Source organism: Aplidium turbinatum, chromosome 18 (assembly GCF_918807975.1).
Source record: "Aplidium turbinatum chromosome 18, kaAplTurb1.1, whole genome shotgun sequence".
NCBI lineage: Eukaryota > Metazoa > Chordata > Ascidiacea > Aplousobranchia > Polyclinidae > Aplidium > Aplidium turbinatum.
Genome location: NC_137489.1, coordinates 7,925,161 through 7,950,730, shown reverse-complemented (window position 1 = coordinate 7,950,730; position 25,570 = coordinate 7,925,161). Strand labels below are relative to the sequence as shown.

Here is a 25,570-nt window from a genome sequence, read left to right as displayed (position 1 = left end):
CCCTGAGCCGGTTTTCTGCAATGTTCATTTTTCTGAGTTTTTTATGACATCACAACTGAATATTTAAGTGGCCTTGTTTATTATTTGTGGTGTGTAAAACAATATTTGTTAATCCTACTTACCATGCTCTTCAAAGATGAATTCATTTGTTCTATCTTGAATACTTTAATAAGAAGTTCTAGCTAGCTGGTGATCAGTGGCGTAGCCAAGGGGGGAGGGGGGGGGTATTGCAAAGAGCGAGTTTTGCCATTAGCAAGCATTCAAATATTTCAGCCAGGAATTAGCAACAAGAAAACATAGAGAATTGTAGCTTTATTTCTGAAAAATACCGAAAAAAACATGATCTTATCCTTTTGCTATGCCACTGGACAGCATCATTTTACAGGAATATTCATAACCACATTTTTGTTGAAAATGCTCTCAGAATGCACCAAATTCAAAGTAATTTTTCAAAATTTTTTGGGGGAGGCCCCCCAGACCCTCCCACTGCTGGGTGTCGTCATAAGCGAAACACGCCCTCAACCCCCGCCCTTCAAAATTACTGGCCACGCCACTGCTGGTGATCTTGTTATGTTACTTTTTCACTGTTATCATCAGGGATAGTTATCATGCACCGCATACATTATATTTGGGCAATTTCTATAAAAGCGTGCACATTTGGGCAAATTTACTTTCTGCCCCCCCAAAGTGCTTTGGTCTCGTACGGCTATGGCCACAACACATGCCTGAGAATGAAGAAGAAAGTGAAACAACGTAGGGCTATGCAGAAAACATATGCTGCTGCCAAAGAACAAACACTTAGGAATTTCAGCACACCAATAAAACCATTTTTACTAGTTTAATGTTTTTCAAAAGCACTATAATGAAACTAAGCTGCAAATTGTAAAAAATTTGCAACTTTTCCAGAATAATATGAAAAAAACAAAAAAAACAAAAGAACGCATGTTTTTTTTGGCCCAAGTTTTTTTTTGAAAAAAAAACACGTTTTAAAAAAAAAAAACATTTTTTTTTTGCATTTACAACTCTATTGGCAAGGCTTTGGACTTGGAAAATTCTTGATTTGTTTAAGTTAATTTCTCACCGTTCTGACATCAATTAGGCCTACACCATCAATCCTTAATACTACATATTGTAGCAAAGCACTCGACTGTTGTCTAAATGCCCAAATTTTGTTGAGTTTGTATAAGCCGTACAATAAGACCAGTCTTTTATTTATTAAATGTGCTGTCCATTTGTATGTTATAATGTTTTTTAATTTGTTTACAAGGATTGTTGTATCAACACATATTTCAGTTTTTCAAAGCAATTAACTTCTATTGTAAACAGGTTGAATCTGTGATCAAATGTTGCATTGTTCAATGATTAAATTTTACATTACTTGTGTGAACTGAAAAATAAAGTTATGGCAAGTGCACTTCTGTCAGATTTTGACTGGGACGAAGGCATTGTAATGCCTGTTGCTGATGCTGCCAACAAGCTATTGGAAGATGAGGTAATTTTATTTGCATCATGAACATGGAACATTAACAATCTTCATTAACATTAACAGCAGTTAACTTCTTGTTTTGTCATACCAGCAATGTTGCAAGTGGATGTAAAGTGCAATTTCAAACTATGCTTTCATATGCTAAATAATTAAATTTGGCAATCTAAAGAAATGCTATCTGTCATATTGTATGCTCTTTTAAAACTTTTGCAGATGTATTTAGAAATTTTAGAATCAGCAGCGAGTTGTTTGTTCTCCAGTTCTAAATGTAAAATGTGAACTCAACATACAACTTAAGTCTGGAGACATCCCATTTTGAAGAAAATTTGTCTGTGGTCATTTTAATACCATGATGAAGGAAATCAGTAAAAAACTCAAAACGAAAACGCAATTTAAAGAATGGATATAGCCATAAGCATTAGGCAAGCTATAACATTAGTGAAATCGACAGCCTTTTTTTCTTTATAGGCTACTGTAGATATGTTAGATCTCCCCAGCCATGCGAATTGGTAAAGAAATCAAAGGAAACAAAATTTGCAAGACAGCATTTTTTCCCACCTAAAATTCTTAACCACGGTAGTTGGCCCAACCTCCATTTTGCACATCCATCAAGACTCAAAGGATTTTCAATTGTAGCCCAGGCTTGATGCTCTACTCAAGTCAAGAAACTTATTTATTTGAACCCAAAATTTAGAAGAAAAAGGATGAAGACAGGATTGTAATTTTTTGAATGTTGGAACTTTTTTTTGTTTTGTTTATTTTTATCTTATTTTTCCGAATTTGTGAATCTGTGCATCACTGCATCAGCCTAACTGCATGTTTAAGAAGCAGTGCTACCAGACGTTTTTAAAAAAAATTTATTGATTTTTTTAAAATCCTTTGGAAATTTGAACTGAAATTCATTGATCAAAATTTATCTAAAGAAGTATATAGTACGACGGTATGTCTGTATTTAATTATATCTGTTTATGTTTACTTATTTTTTCTAAATTGTGTGGTCACACTGAGCCGGCTTCCTGTAATTTTCACCTTGCTGAGTCTTTTGTGACACTACATTTAATTTTTTTAAAACATCTTTTTAAAGTTCAGGAAACTTGTCACGTTTTGAATTTCGTTTGTGTGTGGTAAAGTTTAAATCGCCCTTGTTGTTTGTTTTCACAAAAAGTTTTTTTTATCTCTTTTCTAGGTTTGGTTGCTGTGCAAATTAAAGATAGTGATTTCCAAGCACTGTTTTATTTTATGCATATTTTAAACCTGTTGGTTTTGCTGTCTCTTTTGTTGGTGCCAAATTTGTGTGTCTGCTTTTGAAATTTTCTACATGTTCGCTCCAGCAAATAAAAAAAAGAAAAAAAGAATTGAATTGAATATTTGCATCTCTATTAGTGATATCCAACAATCATTCATAAACTATGATAAACAGGCATAAAACATTAAACAGCATTAGCAGGTGACTGGTATGATTAAAACTGTTATATGAACAGGCTTTTAGTAAGAAGTTCTCTCATCTTGTCATACGACTTTTGTGGTAACAACTTTTTGCTTTCATTTAATCTGAGTGTTTTCCATTCCAAGAATCTGTCTAATAATAATTTTCCCACTCAAATAAAGGGAGAACAAGATATAATTGAACTAATTTGTGAAATAGGTTAAGTTTGCTGTTGTCATGAGCAGCATCTTGAAGTATGGCTTTTTATGTTTACTATTGGTGTGGCACTATATAAACGCTATTATTATTGTGTTATGGTGCTACTAACATATTTAAATTGTTTCAATCATTTCAGATGTTTTTCGTTTATGATTATGTCAATCACTGACTTTCTTATGCTACTTTCATAGTGTTTATATTTTTGATGTAAATTCATATAGGCTACCATTATTCACCACCGCTGAGTTGGTTCATTCAATAATTGTTAATAGGCCATCTTTTAAGGATACCATCACTGCTTGATCGTCTGCAAATATTTTTTGTATCTTGCATCAAGCCAAGAGTATGCTTTTTCGTCTACTTTTTGCATTAACATTTTCAACACTATCTTAAAAGCATGTAATCAGGATGATGATTTGTGTTCCTCATACTAGAGTCTATTAGACTGTGTTTTTCTCTTTTCTATACATTTTGTAACACTTTTTAGAAAGTTTTTATGCCATTTCAGGTAACCCAGCTGCAAAAACAAAGTGATGATCACATTGCCGAAGCTGCAGAAAATGCTGATCGTATACACAACATGTCCCAACATTGGAAAAATGTCAAACAAGAACTTGCTCGTAATTTGGTGAGAAATACAACATGTATTTTTCATTTAGAAAAAAAAAATATTTTTATCAAAAGTGACTATTTTTTGGTACTATTGGTCTGTTAATAACTCGTAATACCTTTTTTGGGATGCTTTACTGTGCATACAGTTCTACAAGATTAGCACATCAGAGCTTTGAAATGACATTTTCATTCTTAATCAATTCCATATTATAGCAGTTTGCTATATATATTTTTTTATAACAAATAGGTGACTTGTTGTTACTAGGTTTCTGTCACTTGTCGTTTAAGATGCTGGAGTGGTGTGTAACTCTTGCCATGCCACATGTAAGCATTTAGTCTTCTTATCATGTATAAAGATGGACACGATGACAATATTTTTGACCTTTTCACCAGTTTCCCTGAACCTTGAATCTTTAGGAGGAGATAAGACACTAAATTATTCAGCTGAGTGACTGTACTGTACTTCATTGCAGGCGTTGATGGATGCAGTCACAAATGAAGTGGAAACAGAAGTTCACATGTGTTCAATTGCGCAACGAGAAGAAGGGAGGTTACAGCAAGAAATCTTAAGACATGAAAAGGATTTAACCCTGCTAAGAGAGATACGAAATGGCTTTGAGGTTTGAATATAGAAAGTAATTTGTGATCTACAACAACGGTTCTACGGCTGTAAAGGTTTTCCTATTGTGATTTTTTATATTACAGCTGTTTCCTTCATAGCTATTCACGTAAACGATTAACAAGGCAGTTTCAGCGCAGCTATACCGTATATCATTAGCATTGAAAAAGATCTACGACTGGAAGGTTTTGTTTCGGCCGACCTTCAGGGCCGGGTGGCATGGAGAAATACAATCAGACTAAATAGACGTTCGTTGGCGTCCAACCCTCGCAATACGAACAACAAGAAACGTAAAATCGTATAGATAAAGAGAGATAACTACAGACAGTGCACACCGTTTCGGCCTTTCAGCCTCCTCAGTGCAGTAGGTACACTGGGTGTGGCCACGGAGATATATACCTGCGTGTGACGTTTTCCCATTTGTGGAACCTAAGATCTAAAAATGGTACTACCGCCAACCTTGTCAAAGTGCTCAAACTGCAAACTCCATGATTTCCAATTTTGAGTGCTTAGCCGGGATAAACTTTAATGCTACTGTATTTTCACAAAGGTCTTTGGCATGACTTAACAAGGCTAACATGAAATCGAACCCAAATCATCTGCCCAGAAATGTGCACTCCATCCACTGGGTTAGCGACTCAATAATATTGAATTCATTTTCTAAACATGGATGTTTGTGCGCAGAATAAAATCTACGTTCAAAGTCAACAGTTGGAGGAGCTGAGGTCACGAATGAATTGGGACCAGGAAACCTTAGAAGCTTGGTTGGAGGAGTCAGCGCGAAGAGATGACGATGCGCTCGCATTTGAAAGATATTCCAAGTCAGTGGCTTGGGCTACTTAAAAAACAAACCGAGCTACCTAACGCTTCGTTTACACCTGATTGGTTCAGGAGGAAAAAGAAGTTTTTCTTTTCTGATATCACAAACTTTGTTTCAAAAATTTCATACTGTCGCAGTGATATATTTTATGCGCTTTTTATCATTAGTAGTGTAGTTTTGTTTATCAAAAAGCTGCTGTACCAACAATATTTTTGTACGTTGCACTTGTACGCTCATTTTATGTTGCCAGCCATATTGTCATTAAATTTGCCTTCACAGCCAAGACAACTCCAAGCTGAAAGAATTAACTCTCGTTATCGAACACTTTACCCAGGAGGCGTTCAAAAAAAGAAAGATGTTAGATAAGGAAACTACAGCAACCTTAACTGCTCAGGTACTTTGTCTGAGTAAGCACCATTTTGCATGACTAGTTTTGAAACTATGGCTGTTGTAATATTCTATGACGTCATTCGATGAGGATTCAAGAACAGTCATGCTGTGAATTAACTGGGTACGCTCTGGTACGACGCTTGTATGAGCCCCGGTTGGACCGCTTAGGCGCATGTGACTGTGTTTTTGGGTATTTAATGGCATACCTAAAAGGGGACACGAAGATTGGCTTTCTTTCCTTCTGTCTACTTATTCTAAATCTTCGACGGCATATGAGAAAAAGTAATCAGGAGAATCAAAATATTTTTTCTTGGAATTTATGCATTGAAGGACTTTTGGAGACCGTGGACACAAAGTTGGAAACCACTGCTTTAAAGAACGCTAACATCATGTTCAAAGATTGTCATTTTTTCTATAAACTCCCCAAGTAACAACGCTTATCCGGTTTTTGCCAGATCGAACTGGACAAAACGGCTGAAGAATTTCGCAAGGCTCATGAAGAACGACAGAACCTGATAGCGCAGTGGGAAGTGACGATAGATCAAATGCAGAGAAGAGATAAGGAGATGGCCGAATATGCTGAGGTGAGTCATCAGGTTGTTTGAGCTACGTTGGTATGACAACAAGTTTTCAGCTAACGTACACGAATCTTCTGAAAGTTTTCCTTTGCAACATTTGATTTTTGTTCAGTATGAGATTGATTTTTGAAGTTTCACGCAGATGAAAGAAAGTCAGCTCAGGGTAGCTTTGTCCGTACAGCTATACGTAATAATAATAATCCTGTGATGGTTTTGTTTAAAATTGCTCTACAACAGCTACGGTCTTTTAGCGACAGGACTAATTGTTAATTTTATATCATTATATCCTGAGGTTTACTTTTTTAAATTGATCAAATGTTATATTTTTGTTATTATTTTTGTAATAGGAACTATCAAAAGTGAAGGAAGAAATCAGGGGCAGACAGAAAGTGATCAAAGGTTAAATTGGTTTTCTGTTAGATGAAGTTTTATTTTGTTGATATTCGTTGTTTACGGTTAAAAGCGTAGTTTAGGGCACAATTGTAAAATATGTAATGGCATGGCCACCTAAAGATACGGCCTGATTTGTCACATTTTGCAGAAATTTCCAGGTTTTTCTAACTTTGGGCGAACGTTTAAATAAATTTTTCTAAAATTTAGATTTTTACGCTTTCCTTAGTCTTTTCCCCAGATGACACAATAGGTTTTAACATCCTCACATGTTGAAATACAAAGAAAATTGATTTCGAAGATTTTAGTCAGACTGTTAATTTTCAATAACAGTCTGATTTTGTGTTTTTCAACTTATTTTATCTCATTTGCTACTGCTTCCCCAAGGCAACAAAAAAGTTTTATGTCATTAGAAAACCGCAAAAAGTAAAAACATCTCAAAAAATGTCAGTCAAGCACCAGCAGTAGCTGTAATCAAAATGTGACAAATCAGGCCACATCTCCAGGTGGCCATGGTAATGGGCATCACATTTATTAAAAAAAATGATCAAATTGAGTCGAGTGTAAGCGGCTGCTTTCATCCCCCTCTGATCAAGAGGAAAGCCAAAAGCAGTCAACTAATTGCAAGTTTACAGGTTTTTTGTTAGTGGCAAGCACAATGCTTCTTATCTATACATCAGCTTTGATTGACCACATACGTAGATGAACAGAGTCGACTGGGTAAGGTGCTTCATTCCTCGCATTATGAACTTAGTTCGAATCGCGAAATCTTGCTGGATGTCTCATGTCTATCCAGAATGTAAAAAAATTGGTTGGGCGTAGCTGCTAAAAGAACGGCTGCCGAGAGGTAGTAACTGGCCAACATGTACTTCATTTGAGCTGTCAGCCTAGTACAATAAAAAACCTACTTTTCTATACCCGATAATCGTTAATTCAATAGGGGATCACTTTTATTTGTAATTTACAAGTAATTTTGTACTTTTATTGCATTTTTATGTTTAATTACTATCTGCAATTGAATTGTATACGATGGACGAAAAATAAAGCTATTGTTATATGTATCACTGCGTACACCTCCACAGAAAAACAGGCCTTTTTTGCAAGCGAGACCGACATCAATAAAGACATGGACAGAAGGATTGCTGCAGCGGAGAGGCTTGCGGCTAAGTACCAAATGAATCTCCAGGAAGAAGAACGCACAAGATCACAACTTCAAGACGAGGTACGTGGCACAAATGATACTTACTCAGAACATCGTTCACTTGATAAAAGGATTATGAACAGCTATATAATAAACAGCAATCTTGGTAGGCGAAGGTTAGCTGTGAGCGTGTCGCGTGGGATTTTAAATAAAACTTGCCAGGCGACTGGTAATCTTGTTTTATTACCGTTGCAAGACAAAACGTACCGTACCAAAACGTACCGTACCAAAACGTACCGTTGCAAGACAAATGAATAAGTGCTGCAGGATTTCTTAATCCTCAGCAAATTTTCTCGTTGGCATAATTGAGCTCATCGATGAGACGTTGGTGTAATGGAACAGCCAACGAGTAGTTTTTCTGCACTTTTTAATTTAAATAATCAGAGAACATCATCACAAATATGTTGACTACTGCTCTTTACGAGTGAATTAAATTTAGAGAAAATAATCGAATGCCAACCGAGGGTCAAAAATTGAGCACTCTTTCTTTGGGCAAGGATTATTATCAATCTATCATTGATTCAGCTCGACACTCTTAAATACACGGTCGAAAGGACAGCGTCGGACATGGATGCAGTCAAGGCGAATATCCTCGTGTTGAAGCAAGAGATTATAGACAAGCGAGACAAGTAAGTTCTTCATAAAGAAAATCTTTGAAAATTTTAGGGCCTGCATTGGCACAGTTTTTTTAAATTTTGACTCTGTCGAAATCAACGCCAAGAATCAAATAATAAAAAAAAAAAAATTGAACTCGCGAGAAACTCGCTTAGAGTAAATAATAGAGAAAAGCAAGTCACAAGTGAAGAATAGAGTTTTTATCAACCTCTAGATGTTCTTCCATTTCTAGGGCAGATATTAAGTCAGTTGTATAGTCAAACGAGCCCTCTAAAAGTATGTCATAAAGTTTGCCTCATGTAACGTTGAATTGATGTACAATGGGACTTATTTTCGTTGACTTGGTATTTTTGCTTAGAATATTAATATTTTTGCAGACTCCACAAATGCAAAGCTATCCATGAAGAACTTAGACAAAAAGAAGAAATGGCAATGAAAGGGACAATTAGTGCGGAAGAAAAGGCAGTTTTCGCTAGTAAAGTCTTTGTAGAAGAAGAGGAAGTTGTTAAAAACCTCACCTATGAACTGGCTCGAGCAAAAGAAGTCCAGTTTAAAAAGAAGCAGGTGAAGTACTTCGTTAGCTTGTGTGTTCGGATTACATTTTCTTACGTTTACGTTACTTTTACGTAACGTCCTGGGTTGATCATAATGTCAAATACTTGCTTAAATCCAACCCTAGATGCCGAGAAAGCACTTTGCAGCCCAAGGTGGCCAACCAGAAGCTTTTGTAATAATTGGTCTCGAAGTAACATTAAAATACTGTACTGGTAATCGAGTAATTGTAGCTTAAAATGTTCCCATTGCAGTGTGCAATGCAAAATAAGACCCACAATGAATAAAACGTCCAGCATAGGAGATCTAAGTGGATTTTCTTTCTGATCAAGGTGTGGCTTACATAAACTAAACCTTCTCTGCTTTAGGAGGTACATGACGAGCTGGCACAAGAAAAAATAGCCTCGTCTGAGATACAAGGCAGCAGGGCGGCAAGCAGGAACCTGGCATCCAGGTTAAGGAAGCTTGATGAACAATCCATTAAGCAACAGGAAATCATATACAACCAGGTATGGGGCAACGTGTGTAGTGGTAGCAATAAATTGTGGGTTGTTGATGTAAAACCCGTTATAGGATGGTACAGTAAGAAAACTTTCACTATCCAGAGCACGCCGTGGGTAAAAAAATTCTATAGTTTATGTGTTGAAAAATCTACAATTCCATACTGAAATTCGATCGTATTTATTTTGCTGTTCCATCCATTAATCTTTAGACTTGCAGCTTAAAAAGTTTCATAACCTTTTGGTGGCTGAATTAAACGACATGCTATAGGCTAGAACACACTGGATATTGTCTGTACGATGAGCACGATATTTGGAGTGGAACTAAACGAAAAGAACCGATACAATGATCACGACAAAGAAAAAGGAAAACAAAACTCCTATTTGTAGTTTATCAGTTAATTGAACGATGCTTAAATAGGTTCAAAAATCCAAACTATGGTGAAGAGACTAAGTAGAACTCAACATAAGAACAGCTCAAGCAAAAACAATCTTCCGACAAATGATACCAATTTTTTGCAATAAAAAAATCTCTTTTAAGGCCCGGTTTAGAGTTTTAAATTGCTACACTTTCCTGTTTTTCAATGCAATTCAGAAACCTGGAACATCTCGATAAGAACGACTGGAAAAATTAGTGCTTTTGAAATTGGTGTTCAACGCGTTTCGTCTCTGACAAGAAAGAGAACTGACGAAGTTGTGCGCCAAATAAATCAAACCAGATCTATATTAAAATAAACATCAAAACCAGACATCAATCTCTCGGTCGCGTTACAGAAAGCAAACACTGGAACATCTCTCTTTAACTAGTAAAACTGTAGGAAAGCAAACACCTGGTAAACAGACAAACTCATCTGAAACAATTAATAACAAGACAGAAACAATATTATTCACATATCATAAAATGAATACTTGGATTAAATATTTTATCTCAAGTCATCGATGCCTGGTTCTGGCAAGACGATTGAAGAAGAACAAAAATATTAAACAAATCATCTCACATTCTAAATACGAAGTGCTCTCACACTTTTGTATTGCACTGAAATAAGGATCTTAGCATAAGCAAAATTGAAACTGTGTATACTATTCCATGAGATGCACCGTCGTCATGTGTCTTCCACAGTTTTTTTTGTTGTTAACATATTTCATGAGTATATAACCAAAATTTCTTATTTTCCTGCAATCCTCTCTTAGCTTGGAAATAAACATTGCACTAATTCAAACAATCAACTAACAAAAGTCGTAAATTATCGCTAAGCTGTTGAAAAGAGCCCCATTCTCCTATTTTAACTTGCAAGGTACTGGTTAAAATATCAACATTTTTTAAATTTCTACCCTACAAGCGAACCTGTGGAGTTGGTGACATTTCTCGAGTTGATATTTCAAGAATTACCGAGTAGGGTTGGCTTGACCTGACTCCATAGCTCTGGTTACAAGGTTACAAGTCTTTTGTATGCACACTACTGGAGTCACTGTATTTACAACGTTTATAAATGCAATTATTGCTACAGGATTTCGCCATTCAACAACTGGAGAGGAGATTGGCTCGACTGCAAGGCGACCTCAACACTGAAGAAAAGAAACAACTGGAGGCAAAAATAGCTGAGCTTCTTAAGATTTTGGATGAGAGGACTAGCATTCACACTGTGTTGAATACACAGCTCAATGGTTTACAGGTAAAAGTTTCCTTGATTTATTTAATTTTGTTTTAGACAAACGCTTCTAAATCAACAATCATACGCATTAAGAGCCACGCCATTGCACTCTTGTGATGTTGATGAAACGATGCTTTACTGCAAAATTGCGTATAACTTTTGTGTTGGTGTTGCTTGTGTAGAATTGGTTTCAGAAAGATTGAACTCGGATCATCCAGAGAACTAGCATCAGGCTAAAACAGATCGCTTATATCTACATTATGAAGTGGTTTCAGAAAGTTTGTTGCTTCTACATGGGACGTTGCAGGATGACATCAGGCGACAGAAGAGAGGCATGGTCAGCACGAGCGCCGCCAAGATAGATCTGACCTCTAAGATTGAAGAGCTGGACTTGCACAACGAAATTTCTGAGAAGGAACTGAAAAATAGAATTTCGAAGTAAATAATTGCGAGTTTTTGAATTATAAAGCTTTGGTAGACAGTTTGCATTTTTGAACCATAGACAAGCAAAACAAAGTAACCTTAGCGGGTTTAACATAATGTATTACATACAAAATTAGCATAAGAAAAATGGATCATAGAGACTTTTCAGTCAATTCTTTACAGAAACGTAGGCAAACATGAGACATACTGTATGTCTGCTGCTGGAAAAAGTATGTGTTGTCACTTATGTGGTGCAGGTTCAGTAAGCTAGGGTAGGTAATATGCAGACTGATTTCCACGGTTATTTTCTGCTGCGTCTTTCAATTTGAGATAGTTAACAAATTAACTTAAATGTTTTCTTCGAATTTGTTCAGGAAACAACACAGCATGGTTGAGGAGAATATCCTCAAATTAGAAATCAACAAGATTCAAGAGAATTTGCATCAGAGAGCAGATGAAGTTCTTACCCTTGAAAAGAGATATCTCCAACTATCAACTGGTGAGGTCTTTCTCATCATGGTATTTTTATCTTTTCCGTTCTTTAGTGAATTATGTTCTGTTTATGCACATAGGGAAAGGCAAAAAACATATCATACTTTTCAATCTTTTTTTCAAGTATCAACTTATGGGTGCGTGTGATACTCGTTAATGAAGCAACATTTGAGTTTACTTGACAATATCTACTTTGTAAGTAGAAGGATTAAAAAAGCATCTTCGAATTTAAAGTAATTGCCAAATAATTTCTTTGCTTTTCTACGTATCAAGCTAAAATTGTGAAAAAGTGTTGCATGCTTCTGCTACAACGATATATGAATGAAAACTTTGGCATAAACTACGTGAAAAGTAAGAAATGGCATAAACTACTTGGCTTCACAACTTTGGCGTAAACTACGTTAAAAGTACGAAATAAAGTGTTACCGTTTTCTGTTTTACTAAACAGGCTATCGTATGTTTTTCTAGATTTTGCATAATTGTGGTGCTGTATTAACACAATCCAATATAACAAATCAATTGTCTATTTAAATTCCCAGCCATGAAAGAACGGAAGCAGGAAATCTCTGTGCACAAGGACATGTTGTCCAAACAACTTAGAGCAGCTGTGGAGGAACGATCCACTGTCAATGCTGAGCTTCATCAGCGAACGGAAAAAATAGAGAAGTTACGGAAAAGGTGACTTTTAGAAGAAAATGGTTGGAACGTCTGGTTAATCTAATCTGTCCAAAATGCAGGCTAGATACCAAACTCATGCACGTTAAAAGTTTCGAAAATTAGACTGATCAAATAGCACTGAAGATGAAGACAGTCTAGTTTATGAAACCTTTATGGAACATGAGTTTAGTATCTGCATTTTGACTTCATTATTTTTTAATTTGGTGATTTTTTTGTTTGTCGTTGAATTGAAGTGCAGGGCATGGAATGGCAATGCACACCAAGCACAATTTTTTTTCGTATTTTTCAGTAATTCTCTCTTAGACTTCCAATCCCTTGTTTCAAAATATATTGTTAGTGTTGTTCCCACAGACTTTTTTAGCAAAACTAGATATCTCCCTTAGCTTGATAAGACATAGATGCGTGTTGCAAGGTTTCATAAACACAACTTTGGCAGAAAGAGAAGATGGAAAAGATGGTGGAAAAAAAGAGGTATTTGATCGAAACAAAAAGGAGTCAACATCCATGGATCGGACACATTCTTCAACATCGAGGGTTACTGGAAGATCTAATCGAAGATTGAGAAGGCGAATATGAGCATGAAAATGCCGTATTTTGCGATGGAACCATTCATTATTGCAAAATCAAGAAAAAAGTACAAAATGGAGATGGGTGGAAGAGAGAAAGACAGTGTACCTGCCCGAACTAACTACCAATCTTTATTCCTTTACTATAGAAAGCGATTCATTTGAAGTTTTTTTTTTTTAGATACGAAATCTTAACTGTCGCTATGGCGCCACCTGAAGGCGAAGAAAACAAATCACAAGCTTACTACGTCATCAAAGTGAGTTTGCACAGTAAACAGATTTGTACAATTTAAAGTCAAAAAATGGTTGTTTAATTTTGTGGCAGTGTCATTAGCATTGCCCTATTTGTTCATCAAGCGTACGCTTTTGAAAACGGATTTGGCACCAATTGCACCTGTTTTCCTGTGAAAACTTTCTCGGTGCTAACTGCAAGTCAATAAAAATGTGACTTGAATACTTTTCAAATAGACTGCAATTTTTGTCTGGATTTTAGATTATTTATTTTATATACTTTAGATACTAATATACTTTATATATTATTTTATTACTTTTATACTTTATTAATGCAATTTTTGTCTGGATTTTAGATTATGTAACATAGTTTATTTCTGTGAAGAAGAAGCGTTCTTCCCGGCCGTCAGCACAAGGCTGAGCACTCACTAGTACAGCGAGCAGCAGTGGCGTTTCGCTAACCATAACAGTGTAGCTTCCACGCTACGGTCGATTACCCAGCGGCGGTCGATTACCCAAGTGGCTAGAATACGGTGCGATACTGATGAGCCCAGCCTCATGGGCGAAACACGTGTCTATCGCTGTCAATTCTTGCTACAAATCGGCTGCCCAGAAACTTATAGTTTATTTCTGTCAAGTTTGCATGTTTATCTTCCCAACTTCATTTTCATGTTTTCAAATAGGCCTACGCAATATTAGACCGACCTCAAAATGCATTTGTGTGCTATGTACCTGTAATTGTGTCCTTAGTATCAATCAATCAATGTTTTATTAGTAACAAGAACATAGGTACATGTTTGAAATATGCAATTAATATACACAATGCAAAAGTTACACAAGTTCCCATACCGACAGGGAGACAACGAGACGACCATACGGTCTACTAGTCAATTGCCACCCTACGGAAATGACGATTTTGCCATTTAAAATAAGCTTACAAGAGAAAAATAGAATAAAACGTTTCCGCGCTTCAACATACGCACCAAAAAAAACAAAACATATTTAAGATAACGTAGGCCTAAACACAAAATTCCAAGAAGCAAGCAGAGATTAATCAAGTTTCCGACTGAACATGTTGTAGGCCTATTGCATAATTATGAAACTAACAAGTTGGTTTCCATAGCATATCACTTACGATGCACTGTAGCTTTGTAAAATTAACGTTTTGATATGTTTTTTGAAACAATGAAATGATAAGTTTTTTTTAGCTTACTTGGAACCTCTGACCAGACCATTGGTCCCAATACCTGCATGGACTTTTTGCCAAATTCTGTGTTTGATCTATTTATAAAATAGTTGTTGCTTGTTTGATATCTTGTGTTATGCTGATGAATGGATGAAGCATTTGTAAATAAATTTTAATTTTGTAATAATTAATTTTGTAATAAAATTTTGTAATTTGTAAATAAAACCCCTTCAAGTCTTGTAATTTGTAAATAAAACCCCTTCAAGACCGAATGTTTTTAGGCTGCCCAGGATAAAGAGGAATTGCAAAGAAACGGAGATGAACTCGATGCTCGTATCCGAAAAGCGGAAAAGGAGATCCGTGCTTTAGAGAACACTCTGCGGCTTATGAACAGCAGAAACGAAACATACAGGCAGTCTCTAGGCAAGGTAGGATCAACAAAAATGTGTAACCTTTGTGGCATGGTTGCATAACTTTTTGATGCGAAATAAGTTGCAATTCTCGAATATGTAAACTTTTTTTAAAATTTATGTTTTCGCTAAATCGGTCGAAAATGTTACAAATAAAAAATGTCTAGATGGCTCCGCTCAAATATGTTGGACTTAGATGTTGACCTTGTAACTGCTCCAGTAAACCTCTTGGATTTTCGGTTATGGAATTATGAATAACCTAAATGGTGTGAAGACGATGGTGGCACTTGGAGGTGAATCCGGCCACCCTCGGTAACGGGGACATCACCGGATTAAAACTGGACTACTACTACTAAAAAATCTCACCGATCAGACAATGTCTCTCGATTACTGAACAATGAATAGGCTATTATCAACACTACGAAAGGTGCTCACTGCTCAATGCCAAAAAAAATGCCTACGGCAGAGCAAATTATGTCAAATCCATTTGCTCGTCACCTAAAACCCTTTACATTTTTACAACCTGTTTCACCCTAGTTGGAATCTTCAAAAGGTACTTATTCCAACTGTTGAATAACAATCCCTTACTGAATCAGAACCTTCTGATTACCCAATTAGGGTGAAATATGCTGTAACGATCTTTCGATATTTATGTGGCTCTGATGTTCCCAGGTCACGGATACAAGCGAAGAATATGCTTTAAAGTCGCAGCTTGAAGACCAACTCCGTTCCATAATGGAGAAATGCAAATATAAGCGACGGCAGATTCGTGAACTTCAAGAAGATTTACAGGCAATTAATTTCTTAGAAGCATCATTTTAGCCTTATAATTTTTCATTTACTCATATTAGGTTAGTAAAGGTTGTTACCCCAAAGACCACAGTTTACGTTAGGCCTTGTTTAATACCGAATGTCAAATCTTGCGTTTACCAGTAAGATATAAAGTCAATAAGTTAAAGCACCGGTAGCCTAAATAAATAAAACCGTCCTTTGCCTGGTTAGTAGGGTGTTTCATTTTTTCCACACTTTCGAAATTAAAAACGTTCGGGTTTGCGTATGATGGGATTTTGGACACTGATTTGAAAAATGTAATTTTTATTCCATTATGACGTCATTTAGATGTGGCACCGCGTGGTCGAAATTCGTGTGGGGACAAAAATAGGGGATTTCCCGTAACTCGGTAACGGAACATGGTAGAGAGACGAAATTGGTGTCAAAATGCGCAGAAGGGCCGCTTTCCTATACCTTCTTAAGAGACTTCATTGCCGTATCTTCCCCACAAAGCGAATTATATCGAAAATACGATATTTTGCATGCACAAGGTGTTGCTATAAGTACAATTTTTTCCGTCAATAGAGCTGTTGCTGCAAATTTACCTTGCATTACTACTACAAAGCTAAGAAAAGGAAAATTAATGAAAGTTGAGAGTGAGATCCATTTGGCTAACTTGGAAAGTTCCGCCGAAAACGAAACAAGGGCCGCTTTCCAATACCTTCCTAAGAGACTTCATTGCCGTATCTTCGCCGCAAAACGAATTATATCGAATAAACGATATTTTGCATGCACAAGGTGTTGCTATAAGTACAATTTTTTCCGTTTTTTACAACTTATGATGCAGGGTACTTGTTTTGCTCCTAAATAAGTACTTTTTCGTAATACTTCTTTAATGGTCTCGAGGTAACTGTTCTGTTACAAACTTAACAATTGTATACGTAATGCAAAGCTGAGAATTTGCAGAGATAAATTGATACTGGTACGAAATCAATAACTTGCTAATGATGTCTACAGTTAATCTTGCAGTAGCCTACTGTATGTCTGAACGAGGTTTTGCAAAAGCGGCTCACATTTCTCGACGTTCTCATTTCTCTCATGCTATTGCCATTAATTGATCGTTCTAATAACAAAATAACTCTTTAACAGCAAACAACGCTACTATAATAAGCACTATCATTCTATGTTGCACAAAAATGCACGAAGTCGCAAATCGGCAAGGCGGTTGCTTTCATCACTAAGTCGCTCTCCTACAACATTTTTGAGCTTTCCGATTCGTCGCTCAGTGGAACGATTGTTGTTATCAATCGACCTCCAGAAAGATGGAGGTACATGGGCGCACATGACGCATGTTGCAAATTGACTTTGAACCGTGAAAAAGTTCTTCAATCTCGCTGCTCGGCTCTTCAACAGATTTCGAATATCGCCAGTTGCTGGAAGCGAAGTAGGGATTTTCACAATTTCAAGGGGAAACGGTGGCGACACCGAAAAAAAGCAAAGTTACGTTTTCTGAAGACAGCCACTGAGAACCACACTCCACGAAATATCTGTAAACTACATCAATCACTTCTTCTTCAATGTCCCGGTATGCTAGAAGCAAATCTCGCCGAAACAAAGTAATGAATGGTCCATCACATGCCTTTGGTTTTAAATAGAGATGTACCGATACCAATATTTTGACCGATACCGATCCCGATATCACTTTTTTAGGCCGATACCGATACTGATACCGATATTTTGGCCGATACTTTGGTGTTACAAAAAGAAGCAATTTTGGTATTTGCAAGGAATTATATCAAATGCTAAGTTTTACCTTATTTGCATAAAACTATTAAAAAAAGCTTTAAATTGGCATAATTTATTAAAGATTCAAGAATCCAATCTCAACCGCATTGTTGTGTCATAATAGTAGGTTTTAGTAATGAAAAGCCACCGTAATTGATGATTGGGGTATAAGGGAAGAAACATTACATCATAATTGGTGTTTCTGAAAAATTAATAAAGTGTTTGCGCAAACTCTTCAAATAGGCTATCATAATTGATAATAAGATGTAAAATGTAAACCAAGTGATTTGTGTAGTCGTACAAAAAACTATTCGACAAGTAATGTGCAACCTAAGGGCGCTTGTTGTTTGGTTGAAAAGCTTTTGCCAGGCCAAGACTACCCAGGTAGCAAAAATGCACAATTCTGCATCGCTCCCACCCCGCCAAATGCTCAAAAAACCCGTGCAACTTGGCTGCTCCCAGCAAGCCGGCTCCACCAGTCGGCGATTCAACTTCCACCCTTAGCCGCAACAAACTCACCAAGCCCAAACAATGTCACGGCAGAATAAGTAGGCCCAAAAAGAAAGCAATGGGACCACGAATCCTCACCAAACCAATCAAAATGGTCTTGTTGCGCCCAAGATGACAACCTCATTGCGAAGAAAAGAGCGTCCCCCCCGGCACAAGGCTGAGCACTCACCAGCACAGTGAGCTGCCGCGACCCCCCAACCACAACGGTGGAGCTTCCACACTAGCCATTTCAATTCTTGTCGATGTCAATTCTTGCTACAAAACGGCTGCCGAGAAACATATAGTTGATTGGATGGTCTAAATGGCTAGCGTGGAAGCTACACCGTTATGGCCAGCGAATCGCAACAGCCCGCCGCACCAGTGAGCGCCCAGCCCCGTGCCGACAGCAGGGAAGGAAACCCCCCCCCCCCACAATGAGGCCGCCATCCCAGGCGCAACAAGACTACTTATTGATTACTTCAGTGAGGATTTGCAGTCCCACCGCCCTACCCCGAGCCCACCCACTCCGCCACAACATTGTTCAAGCCTGGTGAGTCCACCACAACGAAAGGCGGAAACCAAATCACAAACTGACAGAACCAGCCCACCAAAAAACAACCAAGCCACACGGGTCCCTCAAACGTCCAGCAACGCAAAAACGATGCAAAACTACACATTCCCGCCACCTGGGTAGTCTTGGCCTGGTTTTATCCTCTGCTGAGAGTAAAAAAAAAACACAAATGATAAATATTGGAGAAATTGAGTCTCCTTCACAACTTAAGAATCGAACAACGCAAAACTGCCGAAACAAAACGTTTAGTTTGAGTGAAAGAATCACTGTAAGCAAACAATGCCAAAAGGTGCGCGCATGATGTCATGGGACTGTGAGGTATCAAAAATTTGAACAAGTTGTTATTTTTCTACTTCAATGTGACGTTAGTTACTACTTTAAAAAATCTATATTTTTGTTTCCGCAGAAAATTCGCAGCAAACGCCTTCTTTTACATGTTTAGTATCGGCCAAATTTTTCCGATACCGATGCCGATACCGATACTCAAAAAATGGCCGATATCACCGATACCGATGCCGATATATCGGTACATCTCTAGTTTTAAATAAATCATTATAAATGAAGGAACGTAAACAGACACGACGTGGAACACTAACTTGATCAGTTTTGACTTGTCTGCTGTAGAAAGCTTTTCAAATTGAACAACAAACAAGCAAAGACAGCCATTGGCTGTCGTTATCCATCTGGAGTTGCATATGGTTTCTTGTTTATAAATCAAAAGATGCTTCAAATTGTGTTACACATCCATGAATGTAGAACAAGCCAACACCTGCATGCACATTTGATCGCTCGACTAAAATCGTTGTTTGTCCTTTGGTAACTTCCTTCTGTTCAGTAAACCATTCGATTTGTTTGTGCATTCTTTAATTAACTTCTTAAACTTCTGAAGATTGTACTGCATTCTAAACGTTTGTTTACACCCACCTTTTTACCAGTATTGACCGCCGTAGTGTCTGCCATCACTGCATAAATATTAGGGAAAATACTTTCGCAATCATCTTGTGTGATGGTATTGTACAAAATTTCACTTGTGACATATGTACCGGAGGAAAAAGACTTAACTGCGACCAATGCTTCCGCCTTGACACGCTTTTCATCGATAAAATGGCAAAGGAAAACATTCTGCACTTCAATTTTCTGCAATACCATCATGCGAACTTTTTCACGCTGACGGAATATCGTCGATGATGAAGCAGCGATTTCAGCACCTTCACAGCACAAGAGTTGATCGGATTGCTGACGGATGCTTGTCATTCGGCTGTCTGCGAGTATGCAACTTTCACTACTCACATTCAGAGTCGTGAGTTTTGCGTACTGGCTCCCACCTGTGATCGGTTTTAGCAAAAAAAATTGGATCAGTTTCGTCTTTGTCGGAACTTTCCAAGTTAGCCAAATGGGTCTCACTCTCAACTTTCATTATTTTTCCTTTTTTTAGCTTTGTAGTAGTAATGCAAGGTAAATTTGGAGCAACAGCTCTACTGACGGAAAAAATTGTACTTATAGCAACAACTTGTGCATGTGAAATATCGTATTTTCGATATAATTCGCTTTGTGGGGAAGATACGGCAATGAAGTCTCTTAAGAAGGTATAGGAAAGCGGCCCTTCTGCGCATTTTGACACCAATTTCGTCTCTCTACCATGTTCCGTTACCGAGTTACGGGAAATCCCCTATTTTTGTCCCCACACGACTTTCGACCGCGCGGTGCCACATCTAAATGACGTTATAATGGAATAAAAATTACATTTTTCAAATCAGTGTCCAAAATCCCATCATACGCAAACCCGAACGTTTTTAATTTCAAAAGTGTGGAAAAAATGAAACACCCTACTGGTTAGGCATAGGCTACAGCGGGGCCAATTTCTGTTTCGTAATTTATTGGCCACACAGCTGCTCCAAGCGTAGTTTGAAGCTAACATTCTGTTTTTTACTCGCCACGTACAACGCTAGTGTCTTTGCTCTAAAAGTAGGCAACGAATCGCGGATAACAATTTTTTCGAATATAAGTATTGACTTGGTGTCCACTAAACTGATGGAATTATCTCATTTTTGCACTCCATTTTGCTTCAAAAAAACCTGGTCTTCATCCCGAAACATCACAGGTCAACCACTTGTCTACAGTAATTTCTCTATTTCTTTCTAGTCTATTGTTGGTATCTTCAATATATAGAGAAATGGAGTAGTCACTGCAGGCAAGCTGTCGACAATGTCATCCATTTTTTAAAGCCATGATTGATTGAAGGAATCTTTATACTCTGAGAAAGCTTCTTTCCGAGCTTAATCCTGGCAGTTTCGCATGGGCTGCTCGTAGAGGCTTTAAACTACTGACACTGGTGGGTCACCGAGTTAGAGTTGTTGTCTGTGGGCTGTCCCATCCATAGGTGCCGCTGAATGGAAAGCTGTCCTTGAAGTGTGTTGCTCAAGCGCACACCCCGAGAGTCGAACCAGCGCCGCTTGATCTTGCAGTTTCTTTGTTCGTAAAGTCAAGTGCTTAAGCAACTGAGCTATCGGGAAGACATGATAAAATGTTTTTGTATTGAAGACAATTAGTGGCGTTATGGACTCGACTCTGCGAGAGGAAGCCCTTCTTCAAGACGCCATCGAAGATAGAACGGCAAAGCTGATTCAGATGCAAACCGTGCTGGCAGAACAGAAAGAGAAACTTGACCGTGTCCAAAAACAGGTAAAATATATCATGTTAAGACGGTGAAAGAGATGTCGGTTTTGACGGCAAATCAACCTTTTTTTATATTGTTTCAACTCCTGAAAACGTTGAATCAATGCGAAGGATTAGTTTACTGGCTGGGATTATTACTTTGCAGTATATTTCATTTGGCTGAATCCACTTTCACTTGTAGGCGGGAAGATGATCTCTGTCCAGCCAGGCAGGTCGTTGCTGCTTTCTTTACCCACCCATTTGGGGCGTGACTCAGTCATGTAATTTTTAGATTCTTTGCAGGCATGAAGCTCCACAACCCTGGCCCCTTGTAGATAGTGGCCACATTGTTGATTTCACTTATTTATATTGATGAGTACTTGTAAATTAACCCTAAAGCCGCATACCTTTTTGCATTGCGGAAAGTTAAGTCTCTCCTTAGCCCATTCCGAATTGTACAGTTCTATGAAGTTTCTGTCTTAGCCATGTTTATTGTACTCTTTTCGTCGTGTCAATTTTTTTTGTACCCGTGCGTTGTTGATGCTGATAAAACAGTTCATCGCCGTTCAATAAACACAATAACCCAGTAAGAACACAATAAAAGAGAAGTAAGTAGCCTACGCACCAAGAACGTAAGATTACCAAAACAAAAACTGTACGAAGAACAAAGAGAGAGAAAAAAAAACACCGTAAAAACGACAAAAAATGCAAACAAAACGACTTGGACCTGGAGAGCAAAAGTCTTGTAACTAACTCTCAAAAAACGCGAAAAAAACGAAATCTTTGAAGAACTGACTGCCGCAAAGGCTACTAAGAATGCTATTGCGACAATGGCACAAGTGAATAAACGATATGGTTGTGATGTAACAATGCGGGTTTCTCGCAGGCAATAAAATCGCGCGACAGTAGGCTCGCGCTCATAAGTCGTGTACTGTACTATAAAGTTTGATGGACGTTTTCAGATTTTTTGAGCAATTTTAGAGTGAATTTTATCTTGTCAAATGTATAAGAGTGAATTTTAATTGTTAATTATTAGAAAATCCAAAAATTCATCGCGGCCCGCACGGAGACCCGGTCTACCTGCTTAGCATAAATCTTTTAGCGGCACAATAATAACCTGTTACTGTATAGTGTATATCACCACTGATCTGACTTAGGTAAAACTTGAATTCTAAATCACAGAGCATGACAAATCATGCCCTTTAGTGTACGCTTGGCCACGGTAGGCTCCGTTAGACATGCATCATTTTATTATAGATATTTTGTACGGTATTTGCCTGTTGATGATAACAACATTCATTCAGATATCCCGGACTACCAGAGAAGCCAGGTTTACGCTTGAAAGTAAAGAACCGCTTCTGGAAGAAAGGGATATGGATCTGAGAGAGTTGAGAAGCAAAATCAAAGCCATCTCTACAGCTATTGGAGAAGTAGCACAGGAAGTTAGTGGTCAGGCATAGATAATTGAAATACAAGAGAAACATATCACTCGTAACGTAGTCGGGCAGCAGCTTTCGTTTTTGGCGTTTTCACAGTTAGGCTATGCCTGATGATTAGTGAACCAGGTATGAAGGAGAGATAGTCAACCATTGTGTTCATATTCAAGCACACGATTAAGTGTCTTGCAAACACAAGCCCCTGATGTCGAACCAACGTACTTTCGAACATCGCTGTGTCTTCTTTGCCACATGCTGCTGACAAATTATTATTGCAGTGGACAGTAGGCACAATCTGGATTGTGCACCTATTAGTGCACAATCCAGGCGAAATACAAAAGGATTCGCAGTAGGCCTAAACTACAAAGCAATGACGGCGTGTCCTCAATAAAAGCAACTTTTGAAACTAGACTCTCAAATTAGACCACGCAGTGGGCTATTAAAAACCAGCATTGCCATCAAAATGCAGACAACGACCTTTTTTTATTTATGCGTCACAATGCACTCTACGTCAACCTCTTGGTTACGTTGCTGCCATATTTTCGTGACGTAGCCTCCTTGCACTGCAGATTCCGGATTTGGTTGGTGTCGTAGAGGAACTCTTTCAAGAAGCTGGTCTTCCTGTTCCGGAGGTCGGCGCTATTCCACGAACCAATTCAAAGCATTCCATACGATCAAGTGCCAGAAGTTCGCCATGTAGTTCTGTGTCTTCTGCCAGGTTAGCCTGACTGTGGCTCTATTCCCACGTGGGAAATGAGTGTTGTATTCAGGGGGAGGCGATCTCCCTCTTTAAAACACATAAAAGTGACCTTTATTTACGGTTTATTTCTAAGATCGGATTAATGTAGACCTACACAATGTTGTATTCTGTTAAGATCGCCCCCTTCCCCCTGAGTCTACATGCTGGATCCGTCCCTGGTTGTGTTTGAAGGCGTATTCTTTTGACTCAGCATATATTAGACCAGTTCTACAAGAATTTCTTCTACACTAAAACATCATGCGCAGATCTTCCGCCAGCGTCAAAGCCGTTGATCTTGGCCTCGGACTTCAGGTTACATCTCAGCCGGAACTTCGACCTTCCAGTGCCAGTTCCAAGGGAAGTGCCCGGTCAGCTCGATCGCATTCGTCTCAAAAATAATTTCAGCCAAATCCTAGTTAATATTTGCCTGCATTCTTATATACGTGTAGCCTAATTCTTGTGCGCATTATATTGATCAGTCATACTTGGAAGTTGCCATGACATTGGTATATTTGTTATGAATTTTATCTGTTTTTAGATTTTACAAAATGTAAAGGGATTTGTTCAACTTTTGTTGGCAATGTGTTATTTTAAATTCCCATAGGCTACTTTATATTATTTGCTTATCTAACGTTTTAGCGTATAGTTTTTTTCATTGTTTTATTTGTTAAAAGAGTAGGCTATAACTTAACTATTTTTCTGCAATATTTTTAATTACAGTTCATATAACATAGCAGTGTATTCGTTATTTGTCATTTTTGTTGCATGAATAAAATTGTCATCCTCAAATGATGTCACAAATCAAAGTCTCAATGCTCGACATAGAGTCGCTTTTTTATTATTGTTTAAACCAAACCCACAGACTGTGACCAAACCATAGGTGTACGGGAAGCATATTTTTTGGGGGTGCGAAAGAATTCTTGCCCAAATATAATCAACTTTTGTTGGTTAGTATTATTTTAAGCTTTGTTGGTTGGCATTATTTGTATCTTCCAAAAATTCTTTTTTTGAAGACTAAGGAGGGTGGTGTAGAATTTTGACGCAAATTCTACCATAGAGAATATCTTTCTTACTGGCGCCAAACAGTGGATCGGATTATTGTATGCGTCGCTTAGTTATACGGTTTTGAGACCTCCAACAATTAAGACAGAGACACAAGCCAAGTAGATTGAATTTAAACACGGTCTTGAGTACTGTTAGTTTATTGTGGCAGAAAGGTTGCAAGATCACAGGTCGCAAGTTTGTTTAACAAATTTAGTGTGCAGATATCCTTCAATCCTAAGTAGAGCTGGTGTAAGGGACAGTTCAGTCGACTCACCAAAGCAGGGCTTGAAGTGATAAATCCGTACAAACAATAATCCAAATGATAAAGTCGTAACAGTCATACAGAAAATAATTCAACTAGTGCATCCTTATTCAAATAGAATACAAAATTTACAATTAGCAAATGGTCAAGAAATATTTAACATAACCTTTCTCAATTTATGCATAAAGGATTAACATTGAACAGCTCACCTTACCTTACAAAATGCAGTTGATATAAACTCAAGAGAATTTCGTCTATACTTTCATGAGTAGGCTACAATCCGTTCATTTCGCTGAACTATCATACTGATGTAGCAAAACACAGAGAGGCCTTGTTATTTAAAGAAAAAGTGTGGAAAAAATAACTTCAAATAATATGCCTTATTTAAGGCGATTATAAAATTAACAGGTAGATAGGTATGAGATCTTGCCCAAATTCTCGACAGACGATTGCACCCCCGGCTCGTACACCTATGAACCAAACCATGCACATCAAGCTTATAACTTAGAAACTACTTCGAAAACCTGTCTTTGACAATCCGTGTTTCTAGAACTGTTGGTCACCTGAAAATAGATCTCAGAAGAGCGGATGAATACCGGACAGTGTAGATTTGAATTATTACTGTACGGTAGTGAGTTTGCTGCGATTACCACCATCAAAGTAGGCTACAACAAAGAAGAGCTGTCCAATAATCCTACATTACCAGTAGGCCTACCACGCATTATTTTTTGCTTTTCTTCGTCGCCGATCTATGGCATGACAGCTTATCACT

At 37.7% G+C, this 25,570-nt stretch overlaps 1 protein-coding gene across 1 annotated transcript; it reads left to right on the top strand.

The window, feature by feature from the left end:
- Positions 1-1,336: 1,336 nt before the first annotated feature.
- On the top strand, positions 1,337-24,284 carry LOC145787477 (coiled-coil domain-containing protein 39-like). The gene is made up of 22 exons (XM_082599225.1): positions 1,337-1,492; positions 3,640-3,759; positions 4,217-4,363; positions 5,047-5,183; positions 5,462-5,576; positions 6,028-6,156; positions 6,498-6,549; positions 7,623-7,762; positions 8,267-8,370; positions 8,734-8,920; positions 9,277-9,417; positions 10,917-11,081; positions 11,368-11,498; positions 11,858-11,982; positions 12,515-12,653; positions 13,401-13,476; positions 14,918-15,064; positions 15,719-15,838; positions 21,204-21,344; positions 22,622-22,759; positions 23,323-23,471; positions 23,759-24,284. The coding sequence occupies exons 1-22, from the start codon at positions 1,403-1,405 to the stop codon at positions 23,889-23,891; spliced, it is 2,826 nt and encodes a 941-aa protein (XP_082455351.1). The 5' UTR covers positions 1,337-1,402; the 3' UTR covers positions 23,892-24,284.
- The last annotated feature ends 1,286 nt before the right edge of the window (positions 24,285-25,570 follow it).